The sequence below is a fragment of the Myxocyprinus asiaticus genome, chromosome 22 (assembly GCF_019703515.2).
Source record: "Myxocyprinus asiaticus isolate MX2 ecotype Aquarium Trade chromosome 22, UBuf_Myxa_2, whole genome shotgun sequence".
Taxonomy (NCBI): Eukaryota; Metazoa; Chordata; class Actinopteri; order Cypriniformes; family Catostomidae; genus Myxocyprinus; species Myxocyprinus asiaticus.
The window spans coordinates 3,431,871-3,452,264 of record NC_059365.1 but is presented as its reverse complement, the minus strand read 5'-3'; the positions used below and the strand labels follow the sequence as shown (position 1 = coordinate 3,452,264).

Sequence of the window (20,394 nt, the reverse complement as noted above, 5' to 3'; positions counted from 1 at the left end):
TATGTTTCTGACATAATTAGTGTTTGCTGAATTATAAACATTAAAAAGATAATTATATTAAAAGACTTATATATATATATATATATTAAATATTTTACAAGTATTTAAAATATTGTATTCATATTTTATAAGATTTAATCTTTAATAAATTAATCTACATTTAAAATTTTTAATTATTTGTAATATATATAATTTTTATATAGTATTGTAAAATACATAATATATAAAATAATCATATATGTGTGTGTGTGTGTGTGTGTGTGTGTATATATATATATATATATATATATATATACACACACACACACACACACACACACACACACACACACACACACACACACACACACTGCTGGCCAAAAGTTTGGAATAATGTAAAGATTTTGCTCTTATGGAAAGAAATTGGTACTTTTATTCACCAAAGTGGCATTCAACTGATCACAATGTATAGTCAGGACGTTAATAACGTGAAAAATTACTATTACAATTTGAAAAAAATGTTCAGAACTTCTTCAAAGAGTTCTCATCAAAAAATCCTCCATGTGCAGCAATGACAGCTTTGCAGATCCTTGTTATTCTAGCTGTCAGTTTGTCCAGATACTCAGGTGACATTTCACCCCACACTTCCTGTAGCACTTGCCATAGATGTGTCTGTCTTGTCGGGCACTTCTCACACACCTTACAGTCTAGCTGATCCCACAAAAGCTCAATGGGGTTAAGATCCATAACACTCTTTTCCAATTATCTGTTGTCCAATGTCTGTGTTTCTTTGCCCACTCGAACCTTTTCTTTTTGTTTTTCTGTTTCAAAAGTGGCTTTTTCTTTGCAATTCTTCCCATAAGGCCTGCACCCCTGAGTCTTCTCTTTACTGTTGTACATGAAACTGGTGTTGAGCGGGTAGAATTCAATGAAGCTGTCAGCTGAGGACATGTGAGGCGTCTATTTCTCAAACTAGAGACTCTGATGTACTTATCCTCTTGTTTAGTTGTACATCTGGTCTTCCACATCTCTTTCTGTCCTTGATAGAGCCAGTTGTCCTTTGTCTTTGAAGACTGTAGTGTACACCTTTGTATGAAATCTTCAGTTCTTTGGTAATTTCAAGCATTGTATAGCATTCATTCCTCAAAACAATGATTGACTGATGAGTTTCTAGAGAAAGCTGTTTCTTTTTTTGACATTTTTGATCTAATATTGACCTGAAGACATGCCAGTCTATTGCATACTGTGGCACAAAGACAATGTTAAGCTTAATTTAATGAACCAAATATCTTTCAGCTGTGTTTGATATAATGGCAAGTGATTTTCTACTACCAAATTAGCAATTTATCATGATTAGTCAAGGATAAGGTGTTGGAGTGATGGCTGCTGTCTAGATTTGATCAAAAATGACTTTTTCAAATAGTGATGGTGCTGTTTTTTACATCAGTAATGCCCTGACTATACTTTGTGATCAGTTGAATGCCACTTTGGTGAATTAAAAGTACAATTTCCTTCCAAAACAGCAAAATCTGTACATTATTCCAAACTTTTGGCCACCAGTGTATATATACAGTATATATATATGTGTGTGTGTGTGTGTGTGTGTGTGTGTATTTATTACAAATTATCAATATAATGTAATTATTTAATATTTTAATAACTGTTATATTATTTTAATAATGGCAACACACAAATATATTTTATAAAATAATATTCTTTCTGATTGATGGTGTATCTTTTCTGTTGTATGCACCGGTTTTGTGTCTTAGAGCAGCTTTAAAATGTATAGACCTTCACTGGACTATCAAACACAAAAAGCATCCCTATCAAAATGATAGACAGATCAAAAAGTGGATTTTTGTTTATTAATGTATAATGTATCACATGTCTCTGATTTACTGAAATTGTGCAATACTGTCCCGCAATTCACAGAATTTGAAAGAACATATAATACATTTAATAAACAGTAGCATCTGAAATAAAGTGATTTTTATTTGATAATTTGCTAGATTGGATTGTTCTCTCTCTCAGTCAGTCTTTGGTGGCGCAGAACAGCCCCCAGCGTTGGTCTCCTGTCCCACAGCACTGTAGTTTCTTTGTCCATCCATTTATGATAGCATCGTAGTCTTCTTTAGAGAACTCCTGCAGATAAGACACAAGTTATTATAAGGGCTTTATTAAGTGTGCACAATGTTTTAGAAGCAAAGATAAGCTCAATCTGACAAAACTTTACTTTGGGAACACCCAGGGACGTCCTCAATTAAAAATGAATTAGAAATTAAATACTGTGTTTTTTATCTAAAATTGCAATAAAGTTTTCTTTAAGGTTAATTGATAGTATTATAATTAGCTTTATCTACAGTAATTGTATTGTAATAAATGTATTTACCTGTATAAACTCCTCTTTGATCTCCTCGGCTTGCTGTAGTTCAGACTTTATGACCTGAATAAACTGTTCTGTTCTGTCCAGAGCTTTAACATTAGTGAATCCCACTTCACTTAAGAACTGAAACACAAACAATGCTATCAATGGTTATTATCATACAGCATGACATAAACAAGAATTTGTTTCTGTGCCAGCTCTGATTGGCACATGATGACCGATATCAATATTACATAAGAGATCAATAATGCATCTAATTACAAACAAGCATTTTTATAGGTCACTATGATTTTATGATAGTGTGATTCTGTGTCTCACCTGTCCGTATCTCTGTGGAGTATAGAGTATATATCCTCTCTGATTCACATACTCCTGAAACGCTGGAGACCAGGGCTTCTTTCCACAACAATAATCGCTGATCAGAAGCTTCCCACCCGGCTTCAGCCATGACTGCAACACACACATTAAAGGGTTATTTCACACAGAAATTAGAATACTATTATACAGTACTGTATATATATTATACATTATACATTATCATTCGTCGTAGCTCTCCAAATGCATTAAATTCAAATATGGCACGCGTTGTGCAAGGTTTGACATTTTTGATGCGCAGTAAGACACTAATAAAAATACCTTGAAAGCAAATTAAATGTACTGTAAATTACCTCGAAACTACTGTAAGTTGAACTGGACAACTGCATCTGTCAAATGTAAATCTACAATTGAAATATACACTGATGAGCCAAAACATCACTGGTGAAGTGAATAATGTTGATCATCTCCTAACAAGGGCACATGTCATGGTCTGGGTAGATTAGATGGTAAGCGAACAATCAGTTCTCGTAATCAACGTGTTGAATGTAGGAGAAATGGGCAGGAGTAAAGACCTGAGCGACTTTGACAAGGGCCAAATTGTTATGGCCAGATGAAAGGGTCAGAGCATCTCTGAAACGGCAAGGCTTGTGGGGTGCAGTGGTGAGTACCTACCGACAGTGGTCCGAGGAGGGGCAACGAAGGCTATGCTGCCTGGTCCGAACCAACAGAAGGTCTACTGTGGCACAAGTCACCGAATATTTTATTGATGGTTACGGGAGGAATGTGTTGCAACACACTGTGCACCCTGCTATGTATGGGGCTGCGTAGCTGCAGACCGGTCAGAGTGCCCATGATGACCCCTGTCCACCGTCCAATGGGCACACAAACGTCAGAACTGGACCTTGGAGCAGTGGAAGAAGGTCGCCTGGTCCGATGAGTCCCATTTTCTTTTACATCACGTGGACGGCCGTGTACATGTGTGACGTTTACTCGAGGAAGTGATTGCACCATGATGCACTGTGGGAAGACGACAAGCTGATGGAGGGAGTGTGATGCTCTGGGCAATGTTCTGCTGGGAAACCCCGGGTCCGGCCATTCATGTGGTTGTCAATTTGACACGTGCCACTTACCTAAACATCATTGCAGACCAGGTACACCCCTTCATGGCAGACCAGGTACACCCCTTCATGGCAACAGTATTCCCTGATGGCAGTGGCCTCTTTCAGCAGGATAATGCATCCTGCCACACTGCACACATAGTTCGGGAATGGTTTGAGGAACATGATGAAGTGTTCAAGGTGTTGCACTGGCCTCCAAATTCCCCGGATCTCAATCCAATTGAGCATCTGTGGGATGTGCTGAACCAACAAGTCCAATCCACAGCGACTCCACCTCGCAGCTTACAGGACTTGAAAGATCTGCTGCTAATGTCTTGGTGCCAGATATCACAGGACACCTTCAGGGGTCTTGTGGAGTCCATGCCTCAGCGGGTTGGCGTGGTTTTTGCGGCACGCAGAGGACCAACAGCATATCAGGCAGGTGGTCATAATGTTTTGGCTCATTGGTGTATATGCATTAGACTTTTTTTGTAGCACTTAAGTGTTTAAGTAGCTATACAACTTCAAATAAGTACATTCAAGATTATAAAGAAAATATTTTTCAAGTGTAATGGAAAATGTTTCAGAATTGCATGCTTGGTTGCATTAAAATTGCAGTACAACAGATATTAAGTTGTAACAATGTACATCGAACATTATATTTCAACTGCATTGTACAGTTAGTTGTTACAAAAGTGCTACAAAAGTGGGTCACAAAAAGCACTCAAAAGTTAAACTTGTTGCATTTAACACACATTTAAACACGTCACTTAAATTCAATAAAGTTGCAATAAGTTGTTCCAAAATGATACATCAAGTATACAAAGTATGTACTTTGAAAGTTATTTTTCCCCCCAAGTATGCTAAAGTCTACTTCTTTTTCACAAGGGAAACCAATAACGTTTGACAGCATTGACATCAAATCTCTTGACACTCCATATTTTAGTTATAGATGAGCGCGAATAAGATTTTAATTCACAGGGAAGATTTTCAACTAATAACTTAAATTTAGGCCTTTTCCTCACACAGAGTTATTGTGTACCTTCAGAATATCTTGGAATATAGCCTATGAGTTTTATTGACTATGTTTATGGTGCTTTTTGTCATTTTAGGAGCCACTTTCATTTGACATTCTGCAAATGAGTTCCACTTAAGAAAGAATGTCATACAGTTTTGGAACGACATGCGGGTGAGTAAATGATGACAGCATTTTTGGTGAACTATTCCAACATTACTGATTCTTTATCTTGCTTGTCAATCATAGTGAGTGCTACATTAGTTGTCCTGTAGAGGACAGACATCCTGAGAATATTTTCCATGCCAGCTTGATTTGCATACTATGCCATTGGATTTGTTTATTTGGACAGTATCAACTGTAGTTTGGTTCAAATGCAAAGGCTTATTTTTATAAGCCATAAATAAGGTCTCATCTCATTTGAGTCTTAGTGAAAATGTAAGAAGGCTCAAGGTGAACTGAACTGTTCAAACCACAAACACTTAAAACACACACACACGCACATACATGAGAAAAAGATCAATATTTAAACACTTTTTTGCTATATATCTACTCTCAAACAGCCCACGAAGAATGTGAATCACCAAAAAACAAAAGAGCTCTCATGAATACTGATAGGAGGGTGGTTTGAAAGTAAATTTATAGTAATGAATATTGACCTGTTTCTCACCCACACCTATCATATCACTTCTGAAGACATGGATTTAACCACTGCAGTCATGTAAATTACTTGTATGCTGCCTTTATGTGCTTTTTAGAACTTCAAAGATTTGGACCCCATTTACTTGCATTGTATGGACCTACAGAGCTGAGATATTCTTCTAAAAAGCTTTGTTTGTTTTCAGCAGAAGACAAAGTCATACACATCTGGGATGACATGAGGGTGAGTAAATGAGACAGTTTTCCTTTTTGGGTGAACTATCCCTTTAAGAGATCTCTTCTGAAACTCTAGAAGAGACATGTGAAATTATCAGGGTCTTTTACACATGAGATAACTCTGGGAAGCAGGAGATTTAAACAAATGTCTCTATTTAATCTCTACTGTCTTAGAGAAACAATTGAGATATTAAGGGTACAAGTAGAGTCACATGCACAGTGCAAACATACATGTGTGCACACTCACATGAAACTTTGTGAAGAGGTCAAGTTTGTCCCTTATGTGCAGAAATGTGTCTCTGCTGTAAACCACATCAAACATGGCTTCAGGAAACCTTCTCTTTGTGGCATCTGACACCTCAAACTGCACCTGCAGAGGAACAACAAACATGTTCTCATGTCTTGAAGACATCAGTGTATACTGACTGTCCCAGAATGCATTTCTGTTTAGCCTTCAAGATTTTATACAGTTCCAGAACGTCACTATTTTAAAGAAGAAAACACTGCTCTAAATTTAAAACTAGATTTTTACATTTCCTGAACAAAATGTGAGTGGTGTTTGACCGTGCAAAACTTGTTGCCATGATGTTAGTCTGTTGTGGGGGGGTTGCCAGGGCATTGCTATGTGGTTTGCTCAAGTGTTCTGAGAGGGTTTTGGGTAGTTACTGTGGCATTGCTAGGTGGTTTTACTAGGGTGTTTGGGGTGGTTGCTTACTAGCCAATGTCTCCACCCCAAAGTCTGTGTGGCATTCTGTTCTCTAGAAATTATTAGGGTTGTAAATGGATTTGTTTGGCCATTTATCGTCCGCCAGGTGTCAGTCATACAGTAACAGCACACCTGTCCTCAACAATGATCTGTGCAGGTCAATGTTACAGTACCATTCTCCAGTCTCGACAGTTTCTGGAATAGAGCCCAACTGTCTGGTTTTGGAGGTAAGAAACCTATTCATTTCTTTTATAGATGAATTGATTTTCAACGCTATCTCATAAACCTTTAAAGACAGACATACCTTGAGCTCTGAGGTTGCCATACCATCAGTCTGCAGGGGCAGTGGTGGCTTATCGGTTAAGGCTCTGGGTTACTGATCAGAAAGTTGGGGGTTCAAGCCCCAGCACTGCCAAGATGCCACTGTTGGGCCCTTGAGCAAGGTCCTTGACCCTATCTGCTCCAGGGATGCCGTATCATGGCTGACCCTGCACTCTGACCCCAGCTTAGCTGGGATATGTGGGAAAAAAAAAGAATTTCACTGTATATGTTCAAATATAATGTGTGATAAATAAATAAAATTATTATAAAAAAAAATTATTTCAAATATAAACCTCGTGCGACCCCACGTACACATGCGTGTAATGTATTTTGGCTTATAATTTCATTTTATTTAAACCGACTGATCTCAGTTCAGGAGACTGCGCTGTCAGTAAAGGGTTAAACTTTCAACATACGGAGTCATGTGACAATACAACATGGCGCCGATCACAGCGGAGTTTGTCTTTAGGAGAAACGCCAACAAAACTACATCTGGAAAGAAACCTCATTAAGTTTTTACACTGAAACCTGTTTGAGTCAAAAGATTAGAGTCTCTAGTTTCATCCGATATGCCATTTTAAAAATTTGAGCGATTTATCGTGAAACACCATGCTGTTGAACACAATGTACACTAATGTGTGCTATAGCGCATTTGTTTCCTTAGAAATCCTATATTTACTGTACATTATCACATTGAGAATCAATCGCTTCATCCAAAAGCTGAAACATGTTGCTTGCATAGGCTTTATATGGAGTTAGGATGAAAATAAGGTGCATTTCAAACTGTTCTGAGACCAGTGCAGACAGACAGCACACTGGAGGTTAAGTCATTCACTAAATAGGGAGCAAGGGAGCATCTCTATGCAGCTAAGTGCATTCACTCCTAACATCCAGTCAAAAGTTTCAGTTTCAGGCTGCAGATGATGTTTGGATCACTCAACATGTTTGACAGACATGTGACAATGATAATCAGTACATAGATTCAGAATTTATAATGTATCATTTTATTTTAACATGGTTGGCAGTGATTGGATGATGCTGGACATTACTTTGAATCACAAAATATTATGCTAATTTCTGACGTAATGTCTGTAACGTCTCAAAAACATGAATAACCTACACTAGTGGAAACATAATAAACCATTTGATAAAAAGACTTTCAATAGCATGGTATTATTTAAAATTTCACAACTTAGACCCATTGTCCACATATGTTACTATACATTTTTTGGAAAACTATTTGCTCTAGGAATTTTTTTTTCTTTGCTTGTTTATTAGGTGCTAATAGCTACAAATCAAAAAGGGAAATGCAAAATGCACACAGCAGTCACGCTCGGGTCTCAGGAGGTTAAAGTGGAATCGCAAGATGCACTGTGAATGACGCAATCGAATTGGTCTCCTTTCACTCTCCAACTATTTATATATTTGTAAGCTTATATAAGTTTATTTTGCAATAAACTTAAAATACGTATATTGTTTCTATACCTATAATCAACACATTAAATCAATAGTTTTATATTTTTACATCACTTTAAATTCGTTTATGTCATTGCCTAATGGGACTGTTGTTCATTCCCTCATTAAAGACATTAAGACCGCAGTCTTGTATCTTTGTCTTTATGTCCGATTTTAAAATACTTTTTTTGCCTCAAAACAAAGTTTGTGATGTTGTGATTCACCTTGGAGCTGGTTGGTTTGGTTCATGGCTTACAACTCATTTATGAAGGATTTTATGAAATCCCTATGGAAACAATGAATTGGAAAAATACTTCCAAGAACCAAGATGGCTGAAAAAGTGGATGGGCACTGTTGCGCTCTGTTGTGGGACTTACTAATGGAAGTTTCTCTTTGACGACTCTCTCCATGGCAATCTCCACCATGTTTGATGACAGGTCCATCCCAAGAACCTCAACAGCAAAAGTCTGCAATTAAAACAACCCTTGTTTATGTTTGATAACATTACTGTTCACTTCCTACAGTCTGATATTAAATAAAGGTGAAATAAAATAAACTAGAGTCTGATATTGGTGGGTCACAGGTCTGATCCGGTTGGGTATGAAACGGCAATGAAAATAATAAAATGCAACTGACCTTAAAATTGTGCATTATGATAGAAAAACACCATAAATAGGTGTATCAATGTTTAAAAGGGAGGAGAAAATGCTTAATTTATATTTTATTGTTGACATCAAAGGCTGTGCATCCAATTCAATCAAACTTTATGGTATTTTGATGTTAATTTATCTGTCACTTGGCAATATGGCTAATGCTAATACAATATTAGGCCCAGTCTTGGTTCTATGTGGCAGGCAGACAAAAAATAAACACTTCTGCTTTATATGCATTAACAAAATGGTCAATTTTTCTGTTGTCATGTTTATAATTGTGCATACTGTTGGGTCTATGCAGTTCATGGTAACAGAAATAAATTTCAATGTTTGATGTTTGGGACATTTTTGTTTATTTGTACGCAAAACAATTTTGGCAAAGGGTCGGTTCGGCACTTGATGTCCAATTTAAAATCAGGGTCCTGAAGCAAAACCAGCTGAGAACCGCTTGTTAAAATGTCCTAAGGAACATACACCTAATGTTCTGTGGTTTCACAGGTTTTGGTCGCTCACCTTGGCCATGTAGAAATCTCCAATTCCACAGCCAACATCTAGAACTTTCTGTCCCGGGGTCAGGTTTAGCATGTCAACAAACTCCTGATGGGTTACAAATTAATATATCAGAGCGATAAAGAGAAAATAAAATATTAAAGATTCACTAACATTATGAGATAAAGCACAATCCTAACTTGACTTGACCATTAGAAGGAAATGGTCTTTGCTACATAATCCACTGGATCAGGAAGTATTATTATTTTATATTATTAGGAATGTAAATATATACATTTTTTATTTTCACATAACTTACTGTATTTAAAAACATACATATTGTTATACAGTAGCTACATACATAGAACATAGATTTAATAGTCTTTTTAAGATAAACTTCATCTGACTCCATCTGAAACCATTCGACCCTACAACATCTTCACCCCTGACCTTGGTAGTTCTGGGTCCTCCTGTGCTGATGTATCCAGAGCCGAACATCTTCTCATAGAGTAAGATTCCTCTGCGTGTGTACTGCTGGTTGTCCAGGAACTGCATGAAGGTGGAGAAACCGCCCTGATGCTGCTCCACCACGTTACGACGAGCTTTCTGCATGAGCCAACACAACTTGTTCTGGTTCTTCTTTATCTGAGAGAAAGCAAGTAAGTTCCTTATCAGTTCTTTTATAAAGAATTCATGTTTTAATAATAGTTCATTGACCAACTGATTCACCTTGATGTACGTCTGAACCGTTTTGTTGAGCACCATGTCAAAACCATAACATTTCTTTCCCATCTTCTCTGATTCATCCAGGACCACTGATATCATCAGGTGATTGTAGTGGGCGGGAGTTCTGTAGTGAGTGGGGTTAAAATCTCGCTTGATGTTGCCTGATTGAGTCAAAAAGACATCAATAATAAAAATAATAATAATAGTAATAAATAAACATTAAAGCGATAGTTCACCCAAAAATTAAAATTCAGTCATTGTTTACTCACCCCTGTGTTGTTATAACCCTACACTATATGTCTTTCATTCTTTTTCTTAACACAAAGGGAGAAATTTAAAGAACAAATTGTGCTTAGTGATGTCATACAATGGCAGTTTATGGTGACCACCTCTTCAAGCTTCAAAAGAACACAAAAGTATAATTCAGAAGTGTAATAAATTATTCCATGAGACTCATGATTGTTATGAAAGCATATGATAAGATTTGGTGAGAAACAAACTGAAATCTAATGTATTATTTAGAGAAAATGTTCACTGACCGTTGATCTCCTGTGCGCGTTCATGATAGGACATGAGAGCAACAGTTTATGCAGTGCCCTCGCGACACTGGGGCGTTCAAGTGAAAACTCGTTTTGTTTATCTAAAAACAGGTCCTCCACAGCGATAGTGACAACAGAACAGAACACAGCTGCACTACTAAACATGTCTGAAGAGTTTGTAGTGGAAGAATTGATGCATTTCTATGCCCAGCCTTATTTTTTTTTAACATTTCTGGACCGGTGCCACTTTACAGTGGACGAAGTTATCCACGTGATGCCAAAAATAGAAAACATGCGATAGATAGAATGTACCGTCACTCGTCACTGCTGGTTAGGACAAAAACTCTGATTAACATAGAAAAGATACCTTTTATCGCATGTTGTTTGCCGTCAGGTTGGGACACGGTGTGACTGTGGCTGCCTGTAGCCTCCTCTATGTTTCTGTTTGATTTCTGAGGACTGGGCATAGAAAATAAGGCTGGGCATAGAAATGCATCAGTTCTTCGACTACAAACTCTCCAGACATGTTTAGTAAGTTCTGTTTTCTGTTTTGTGTGCAGCTGTGTCGTGTTCTGTTGTCACTATCGCTGTGGAGGACCTGTTTTTAGATAAACAAAATGAGTTTTCGCTTGAACGCCCCAATGTCTCGAGGACGCTGCGTGAACTGTTGCTCTCGTGTCCTATCATGAACATGCACAGGATATCAACAGTCAGTGAAAATTTTCATTAAATAATACTTTTGATTTCAGTTTGTTTCTCACCAAATCTTATCATATGATTTCATAACAATCATGAGTCTCATGGAATAATTTATTAGACTTCTGAATTATACTTTTGTGTTCTTTTGAAGCTTGAAAAGGTGGTCACCATAAACTGCCATTGTATGACATCACTGAGCAAAAAATGTTTCACAATTCCTCCTTTTGTGTTCAGAAAAAGATAAAGTCATATGGGGATTATAACAACACAGGCGTGAGTAAACAGTGACTGCATTTTCATTTCTAGGTGACCTAATCCTTTAAAACCCGTAAAAATATTGGAAAAAAGGCAGCATGACATTATAATTATTTTGTCTCCAAACCAAAAATAACATCCAGAGAATATCACATACAAAAAAGAAGTAAATTTTATGTAAATGCCATAAAGAAACTATGGACATTTTTCTCAAACCTGATTGGTGGAAGCAGGACTCTCTGAAGAACAGGTACCCGCCTGGGCGGAGCCAGCCGAGCATCCTTTCAGCCAATGATCTAAGCTCCTGATCACTCAGATACATTAACAGCCAATTAGAGAAGACCAAGTCAAAACTGAAACAGTAGAAGTGTGAAAAAGAAAGAGGGATGGATGGAAATAGAGATGAAATGACATGATATGAAATGGAGCGTCTTTCTAAAAGAGAGAGTTCACCCAAATATGAAAATTCATTCACTTTTTTTGTATGGAAAAAAGATGCTATGGAAGTGAATGAATCTTATGTGAGAATGTTGTTTGTAGACTACAGCTCAGCATTCAACACCATAGTGCCCTCCAAGCTTGATGAGAAACTCCGGGCTCTGGGCTTAAACAGCTCACTGTGCAGCTGGATCCTGGACTTCCTGTCAAGCAGACGCCAGGTAGTTAGAATGGGCAGCAACATCTCCTCATCACTGACCCTCAACACTGGAGCCCCACAGGACTGTGTTCTCAGCCCACTACTGTATTCCCTGTACACACATGATTGTGTGGCAACACATAGCTCCAATGCCATCATTAAGTTTGCTGATGATACGATGGTGGTAGGTCTGATCACTGACAATGATGAAACAGCCTACAGAGAGGAGGTGCACACTCTGACATGCTGGTGTTGGGAGCACAACCTCTCCCTCAACGTCAGTAAGACAAAGGAGCTTGTGGTGGACTTCAGAAGAAAAGACAGAGAACACAGTCCCATCACCATCAATGGGGCACCAGTGGAGTGAGTCAGCAGCTTCAAGTTCCTGGGTGTCCACATCACTGAGGAACTCACATGGTCCATCCACACTGAAGTCGTTGTGAATAAGGCTCATCAGCGCCTTTTCTTCCTGAGATGGCTGAGGAAGTTTGGAATGAACCGCCACATCCTCACACGGTTCTACAGCTGCACTGTAGAGAGCATCCTGACTGGCTGCATCTCCACCTGGTATGGCAATAGCACAGCCCACAACCGCAAAGCACTGCAAAGGGTGGTGCGAACTGCCAGACACATCATCGGAGGTGAGCTTCCCTCCCTCCAGGACACATATACCAGGCGGTGTGTGAAAAAAGCTCGGAGGATCATCAGAGACTCCAGCCACCCGAGCCATGGGTTGTTCTCACTGCTACCATCAGGTAGGTGATATCGCAGCATCAGGACCCGCACCAGCCGACTACATGGCAGCTTCTTCCCCCAAGCAATCAGACTTTTGAACTCTTGATCTCTCACGATCAAATACATCAGCACTGCACTTTATTACCCTTACTCTTATATCTCACACCAGACTGTCATAAATTATATTATTATTATATTATATTCTCTCTTAACAACTGACTATCAACCGACAGCCTGAATGTCAATACAGTACAATACAACCTACTGTACATTCTATATATACTATATATACTTTTTTATTGAATGTGTATTCTATATTGTGTGTATTGTATACTGTACAGTGTATGTTATTATTTGTATATTGTGTTGAGTGTAATTATGTGTATAACAGATGTTTAAATTGCGTTGTGTTAATTTGATGTTATTGTAAATTGGTATATGTCTCATCACTGTCATGACTGCTATGTTGATCGGAACTGCACCCAAGAATTTCACACACTATTGCACTTGTGTATATGGCTGTGTGACAATAAAAGTGATTTGATTTGATTTGAATGGTGACTTAGACTAACATTCTGAATAACATCTCCTTTTTTGTTCCACAAAAATAAATAAATAAATAAAACTAGTTCGGAACAAAATCAGGGTTAGTAAATGTTCAATATTCAACTGTTTTGCTAAACACTTTTTTCACCTGTGTTTTGGGAAGTCCAGCTTTCTGACATCAGCTTGAATGAACTCGACGTTGCCATGGTGACCGTTGTCCTGTCTGTTCTTTTCCACAAAGTTCTCCATGAAGTCCACTGCTGTCACATGATGGGCCTTGCCAATGAAGTGACACGTGTAACGCCTGAAAAGGGCAAAGGTCATGATCATGTTGACAATGGCGCAAAGACACCATGCTTTATACAAAAAGCTGACTCATGACCTAGTTAGATTACCACATAAATTGACCTCAGAATTTAAAAACAGACAGATTTTTATCAGGTTTATTTTGACTCAATAATAGTTCTCAATAATTACTATATTCATTAGCACATATCATTCCTTACAGGGAACAATATGATATTTCTAATGACAAAGAAATGCTACCAAGCACCTTATTTTAATTGTCATTAAAATAATGTTACAATGGCTAAAAATAGAGGTGTTTTTATACAAAATATACTTTATAATATTTTATATTTTTTTTTACTTTTGATATAGGGGTGAATTGTGACCTTACCATGCTATTGCCAGGTTTTGTGAGATTCACCTATTTACAATTGAAGACGTCACTTCAATAATGTGCATTGGATAGGTTGCATGGAAAATTTTAGCATAGATGTTAAAAGCACTTCACCTTGAAAAGAAATGGAACATAGAAATAAAAATGTGGACATAAAACAGCATGTTCACCACTGATCTGATTCACTCAAAAAAACAGTTGGACTAAGATGTGCAGTTCTAATTGGATTCTAATATCAGACTCAATGTGCTCCACTGACCCGATTCCAGCACCGAGTTCCAGCACATCAGAACCAGCCAGGCAGGGCAGCATGGACAGGAGCTCTGGCACCTCATGTTGGGTCAGTTCCTGGGCGTTAGAGTCCAACATCATCTCCTCTACCGTTGCAAACTTGGAGTGTTCTTTCCAAAACTCTGTCATTGTGTTTCTCTCGGTGTCTATGGAGAAAAAAACCATCAGGAAGGGACGAAAGTTATGAAACATCTTTAGATTTGCTACAAAAGGTGCTTCGGAAAAACATATTACCAATATTTATTATGCGTCTCTCTGGAATACTTAATTTTTATGCTTTTGGCAAATAGTTTAGTATAAATGAACAATAAAATGTATATTTAAATGTTGATTTTTCTACATGGTTGTGCTGGTTTCATATCTCTTGTATCACTTCATGCTCTCTTCTAAAATAATGAAAATATTTCAACTTAAATCATCATCTCCTTTGTACTGTAGCATAATAAGCAGAATAATGAGCAGTCAGTCGGTCATTACTGTAAAATAAATCCCTTCAGGCTTTTAATGGTAATCACACACCTCATGAATATGTAATTACCAGTAGTCATAGACCAATATATCGACTGATTAATTAGGCAATATTTGGCCATTTTGAAATTATCTGCATGGCCCAAAAACTGTTAACTTGATTGAATGAATAAAAGAAATGCTCATCATGCCAGTTTTGTCTATTTTTTGTTTAAAAAGATTTTGATTTGAATTCTGAGTAAATATTGTGAAATATAAGTGTTAATATAAATTCAGCAATTTTTTGCACATATTATTTGCTATCATTAAATTGTATTATATATACAGTATGTATGTATATATATAGTTATATACAGTGCTATATACATATATATATAGAGAGAGAGAGTGAGCACTATATATATATTATATATATATATATATATATATATACTGTACACACATAGTGCTCTCTCTCTCTCTCTCTCTCTCTCTCTCTCTCTCTCTCTTTCTGTAACGTACGCTGGCAATGACAGGCAGATGAAGACGATGAAGTGTAGAACCCAAGTGCAGTTTATTACTTGAAGAGTGGTATATCCAGAAACATGAATACAAACAAACAGACTTGACTTGACTTGAATAACATAACACTAAACATGAACATGAACATGGGCTTGACTTGGCTTGACAATGAACTATGCAGCAAAAAGCAATCCAACACAAACAATCACTGGAACATTCACATTCAGTACACTGACATTCAATACCTGACCCCGACACAATGGAAACATGAGACTTAAGTACATGGACATGGGAAACATAAACCAGTGAACAAACAGAACTCTAAACAAGTTAACAAGACAATAAGCATAAACCAATGACATGATAGAACCAATAACAAGACTATGAACCAATGGGAATCAGACAAAGAACATGAGGGAAACAAGATGATCACATGACTTGACATGGAAACAGGGAATCACATGACATGACATGTAAATCTTTTCAAAATAAAAGACAAACAAAAAACATGAAAATGAACACATCTAGACGTGACATACCCCCCCCCCCCACTAGGGACAGCTACCGACACCCCAAAACATAAACACAAAGTTCAAGAGGGGGGGGGCGGCGGCTGTGGCGACTTGACGTGGCAACATGGTACGGCAGGATCACTGACTTGGCCATGGTAGGCATAGATGCTGACTCGTTGGCCGTGGCAGGCATGAATGCCGGCTCGTAGAGCGGAGGCGGGCCTGGACCATGGAGCGGAGGCAGGCCTGGACCGTGGAGCAGAGGCAGGCCTGGACCGTGGAGCAGAGGCGGGCCTGGACCGTGGAGCAGAGGCGGGCCTGGACCGTGGAGCAGAGGCGGGCCTGGACCGTGGAGCAGAGGCGGGCCTGGACCGTGGCGCAAAGGCTTGCTTGTGACATGGCATGGAGCAGTCTGGGGCTTGGCTGAGACATGGCATGGAGCAGTCTGGGGCTTGGCTGAGACATGGCATGGAGCAGTCTGGGGCTTGGCTGAGACATGGCATGGAGCAGACTGAGGTTCGGCTGTGACATGGTGTGAAGCAGACTGAGGCATTATTGTGACAGGCTCAGGCATTGCTGTGACATGGCATGGAGCAGGCTGAGGCATTGTTGTGACAGACTCAGGCGTTGCTGTGACATGGCATGGAGCAGACTCAGGTGTTGCTGTGACATGGCATGGAGCAGGCAGAGGCGTTGCTGTGACATGACCTGGAGCAGACTCAGATGTGGCTGTGACATGGCATGGAGCAGGCTGAGGCGTTGCTGTGACATGATCTGGAGCAAGCTCAGGATCTGGGGTAGAAGGTGGTGCAAGCTCGGCAACCACAACATGGGACCCATGGCTCGGCGACCACGACGTGGGACCCATGGCTCGGCGACCACGACGTGGGACCCATGGCTCGGCGACCACGATGGGGGACCCATGGCTCGGCGACCACGACGTGGATCTCTGGCTTGGTGGCCATGACGTGGTACTCTGGGTCGTTATCCGCCTCCCCCACAGTGAAAGTTGAACCACTTATCCGCAGGGCAAGGTCGATATATTGAGCCATATTGAAGGTGGATGTGGCTGTGACATGGCATGGAGCAGGCGGAGGCGTTGCTGTGACATGACCTGGAGCATACTCAGATGTGGCTGTGACATGGCATGGAGCAGGCTGAGGCATTGCTGTGACATGACCTGGAGCAAGCTCAGGATCTGGGGTAGAAGGTGGCATAAGCTCTGCGACTATGACGTGGGACCCATGGCTCGGCGACCACGACGTGGCACTCTGGCTCGTTATCCACCTCCCCCACAGTGAAAGTTGAACCACTTATCCACAGGGCAATGTTGATATATTGAGCCAAATTGAAGGTACTCCAACTGCCAGATCCAGGAGTGCACCAGCTCATTCAAGCCTGCACGAAAGAAGTGTTTGAAGGCGATCTCACTGAAGCCTACCTCGTCTGCCAGGATGCAGAAGTCCGCCACGTAATCTTCTATAGATCGCTTTCCTTGACTTAGACGTATAAGGATATCTGCTGGGTTCATTTTGTTGGTCAGGTATTCTGTAAAGTATGCTGGCAATGACAGGCAGACTGAGATGACGAAGTGTAGAAACCAAGTGCAGTTTATTACTTGAGTGGTATATCCAGAAACATGAATACAACAAACAGACTTGACGTAACTTGAATTGACTTGAATAACATAACACTCAACATGGGCTTGACTTGGCTTGACTATGAACTACGTAGCAAAAAGCAATCCAACACAAACAATCACTGCGACATTCACATTCAGTACACTGACATTCAGTACCTGACCCCGACACAATGGAAACATGAGACTTAAATACATGGACATGGGAAACATAAACCAGTGAACAAACAGAACTCTAAACAAGATAACAAGACAATGAGCATGAACCAATGACATGATAGAACCAATAACAAGACTATGAACCAATGGGAAACAGACAAAGAACATGAGGGAAACAGGATAATCACATGACTTGACATGGAAAAAGGGAATCACATGACATGGAACTACTTTTCAAAATAAAAGACATAAACACAAAACATGAACATGAACACATCTAGACGTGACACTCTCTCTCTCTATATAGCACTGTATATAGCTATACTATACTATACTATATATATATATATATATATATATATATATATATATATATTTATATATATATATATATATTAAATTTAATAATAGCAAATAATATGTGCAAAAAATTGCTGAATTTATATTAACATATATTTCACAATATATACTCAGAATTAAAAAAAAAAAAAATATATATATATATATATATATATATATATATATATATATATATATATATATATATATATATAATATGACGTCGGCCCACCCTTTGCAGCTATAACAGCTTCAACTCTTCTGGGAAGACTTTCCACAAGGTTTAGGAGTGTGTTTATGGGAATTTTTGACCATTCTTCCAGAAGCGCATTTGTGAGGTCAGACACTGATGTTGGACGAGAAGGCCTGGCTCGCAGTCTTCGCTCTAATTCATCCCAAAGGTGCTCTATCGGGTTGAGGTCAGGACTCTGTGCAGGCCAGTCAAGTTCTTCCACACCAAACTCGCTCATCCATGTCTTTATGGACCTTGCTTTGTGCACTGGTGCGCAGTCATGTTGGAACAGGAAGGGGCCATCCCCAAACTGTTCCCACAAAGTTGGGAGCATGGAATTGTCTAAAATCTCTTGGTATGCTGAAGCATTCAGAGTTCCTTTCACTGGAACTAAGGGGCCAAGCCCAGCTCCTGAAAAACAACCCCACACCATAATCCCCCCTCCACCAAACTTCACAGTTGGCACAATGCAGTCAGACAAGTACCGTTCTCCTGGCAACCGCCAAACCCAGACTCGTCCATCAGATTGCCAGGTGGAGAAGCGTGATTCGTCACTCCAGAGAACGCGTCTCCACTGCTCTAGAGTCCAGTGGCAGCGTGCTTTACACCACTGCATCCAACGCTTTGCATTGCACTTGGTGATGTTTGGCTTGGATGCAGCTGCTCGGCCATGGAAACCCATTCCATGAAGCTCTCTACGCACTGTTCTTGAGCTAATCTGAAGGCCACATGAACTTTGGAGGTCTGTAGCGATTGACTCTGCAGAAAGTTGGTGACCTCTGCGCACTATGCGCCTCAGCATCTGCTGACCCCGCTCTGTCATTTTACGTGGCCTACCACTTCGTGGCTGAGTTGCTGTCATTCCCAATCGCTTCCACATTGTTATAATACCACTGACAGTTGACTGTGGAATATTTAGTAGCGAGGAAATTTCACGACTGGACTTGTTGCACAGGTGGCATCCTATCACAGTACCACGCTGGAAATCAATGAGCTCCTGAGAGCGGCCCATTCTTTCACAAATGTTTGTAGAAGCAGTCTGCATGCCTAGGTGCTTCATTTTATATACCTGTGGCCATGGAAGTGATTGGAACACCTGAATTCAATTATTTGGATGGGTGAGCGAATACATTTGGCAATATAGTGTGTATATATATATATATTGTATATAAAATTCAACTACTATACTTCCTAGATTTCGGTATAGGCATTGGGCATTAAAAAACCTTTATTGTTCAACCCCTAATTGCCATTTTGCAAAATGGATCCACAGTTATATTTAAACTGCAAAATAATGTTAGTGTCAAAACATCCATTTAAAGTTATACTCTGCAAGATCAAACTAAAAACAATGTTGGTAAAGATAATGTTCCACAGTCTCTTGTTGTTCTGTCTTTAGTGACAGAATAATATAAAACTGCATCATATGCTAAATAAATAAACAGAGTGGCAGATGTCAATAATAATAAAAAAAGCCTCATCATGTATACATTTGGTTCCTCTGGTTTTATAATTCCATAATAATAGACAAAATTTCAACATAGAAAAAAATTAATACACTTTCCATGTGAATTTGTCTTACCTTGGTCCATGATTAGTGATATTAAGTTTTAAAAAATCACAGAAGAAAAAATCGCAATATAAATATAGACCAAACTCTTTTCCAACTGTTCACTCAATGTGTCTGTGTCCCTTTAAATACTCATGCGCACTGTCCTGTCTGGAACTATATGGCCCAGGACTCATAAACCCGACTGACCACAAGGGCGAGGGGAGGAGACACGATAAGCATCAATTATTATCAAATCTGGAGGTTTTATGATCTGTGCGGATCGCTGGAACGGGATTCCCCAATTCAGTCTTACCTCAAGCCCGGACTCTATGCGCGCTCATGGAGGCTCCACATGCACCCACGGAGTGAAAGACGTCCAAACGCTTTCTCTGATTGGATAACGAGAAGGACAGTGCGAAAGAGAGACAGCGGTTTGCTCTTCTTCAGGTTTAATAATGATAATGCAGAGTTACTTGTGGAAAATATATTGACGCCTTGGACAGGAATGCGCGCTCATTACGCAATATTGCCTCATAACGCGTGTAAAGTAACCTCCCACCTTTTCAAGTGCAATGAATAATGCATCTGTT

The 20,394-nt window shown here is 39.3% G+C and overlaps 1 protein-coding gene across 1 annotated transcript; it reads right to left on the bottom strand.

The window, feature by feature from the left end:
• Positions 1–1,824: 1,824 nt before the first annotated feature.
• Positions 1,825–20,059, bottom strand: LOC127413219 (uncharacterized). The gene is made up of 12 exons (XM_051650165.1): positions 19,835–20,059; positions 14,371–14,548; positions 13,578–13,733; positions 11,728–11,864; positions 10,022–10,179; positions 9,743–9,937; positions 9,317–9,400; positions 8,528–8,617; positions 5,916–6,038; positions 2,681–2,812; positions 2,369–2,485; positions 1,825–2,121 (listed from the first exon to the last, which is right to left on the bottom strand). The coding sequence occupies exons 1-12, from the start codon at positions 19,842–19,844 to the stop codon at positions 2,011–2,013; spliced, it is 1,491 nt and encodes a 496-aa protein (XP_051506125.1). The 5' UTR covers positions 19,845–20,059; the 3' UTR covers positions 1,825–2,010.
• Positions 20,060–20,394: the final 335 nt, after the last annotated feature.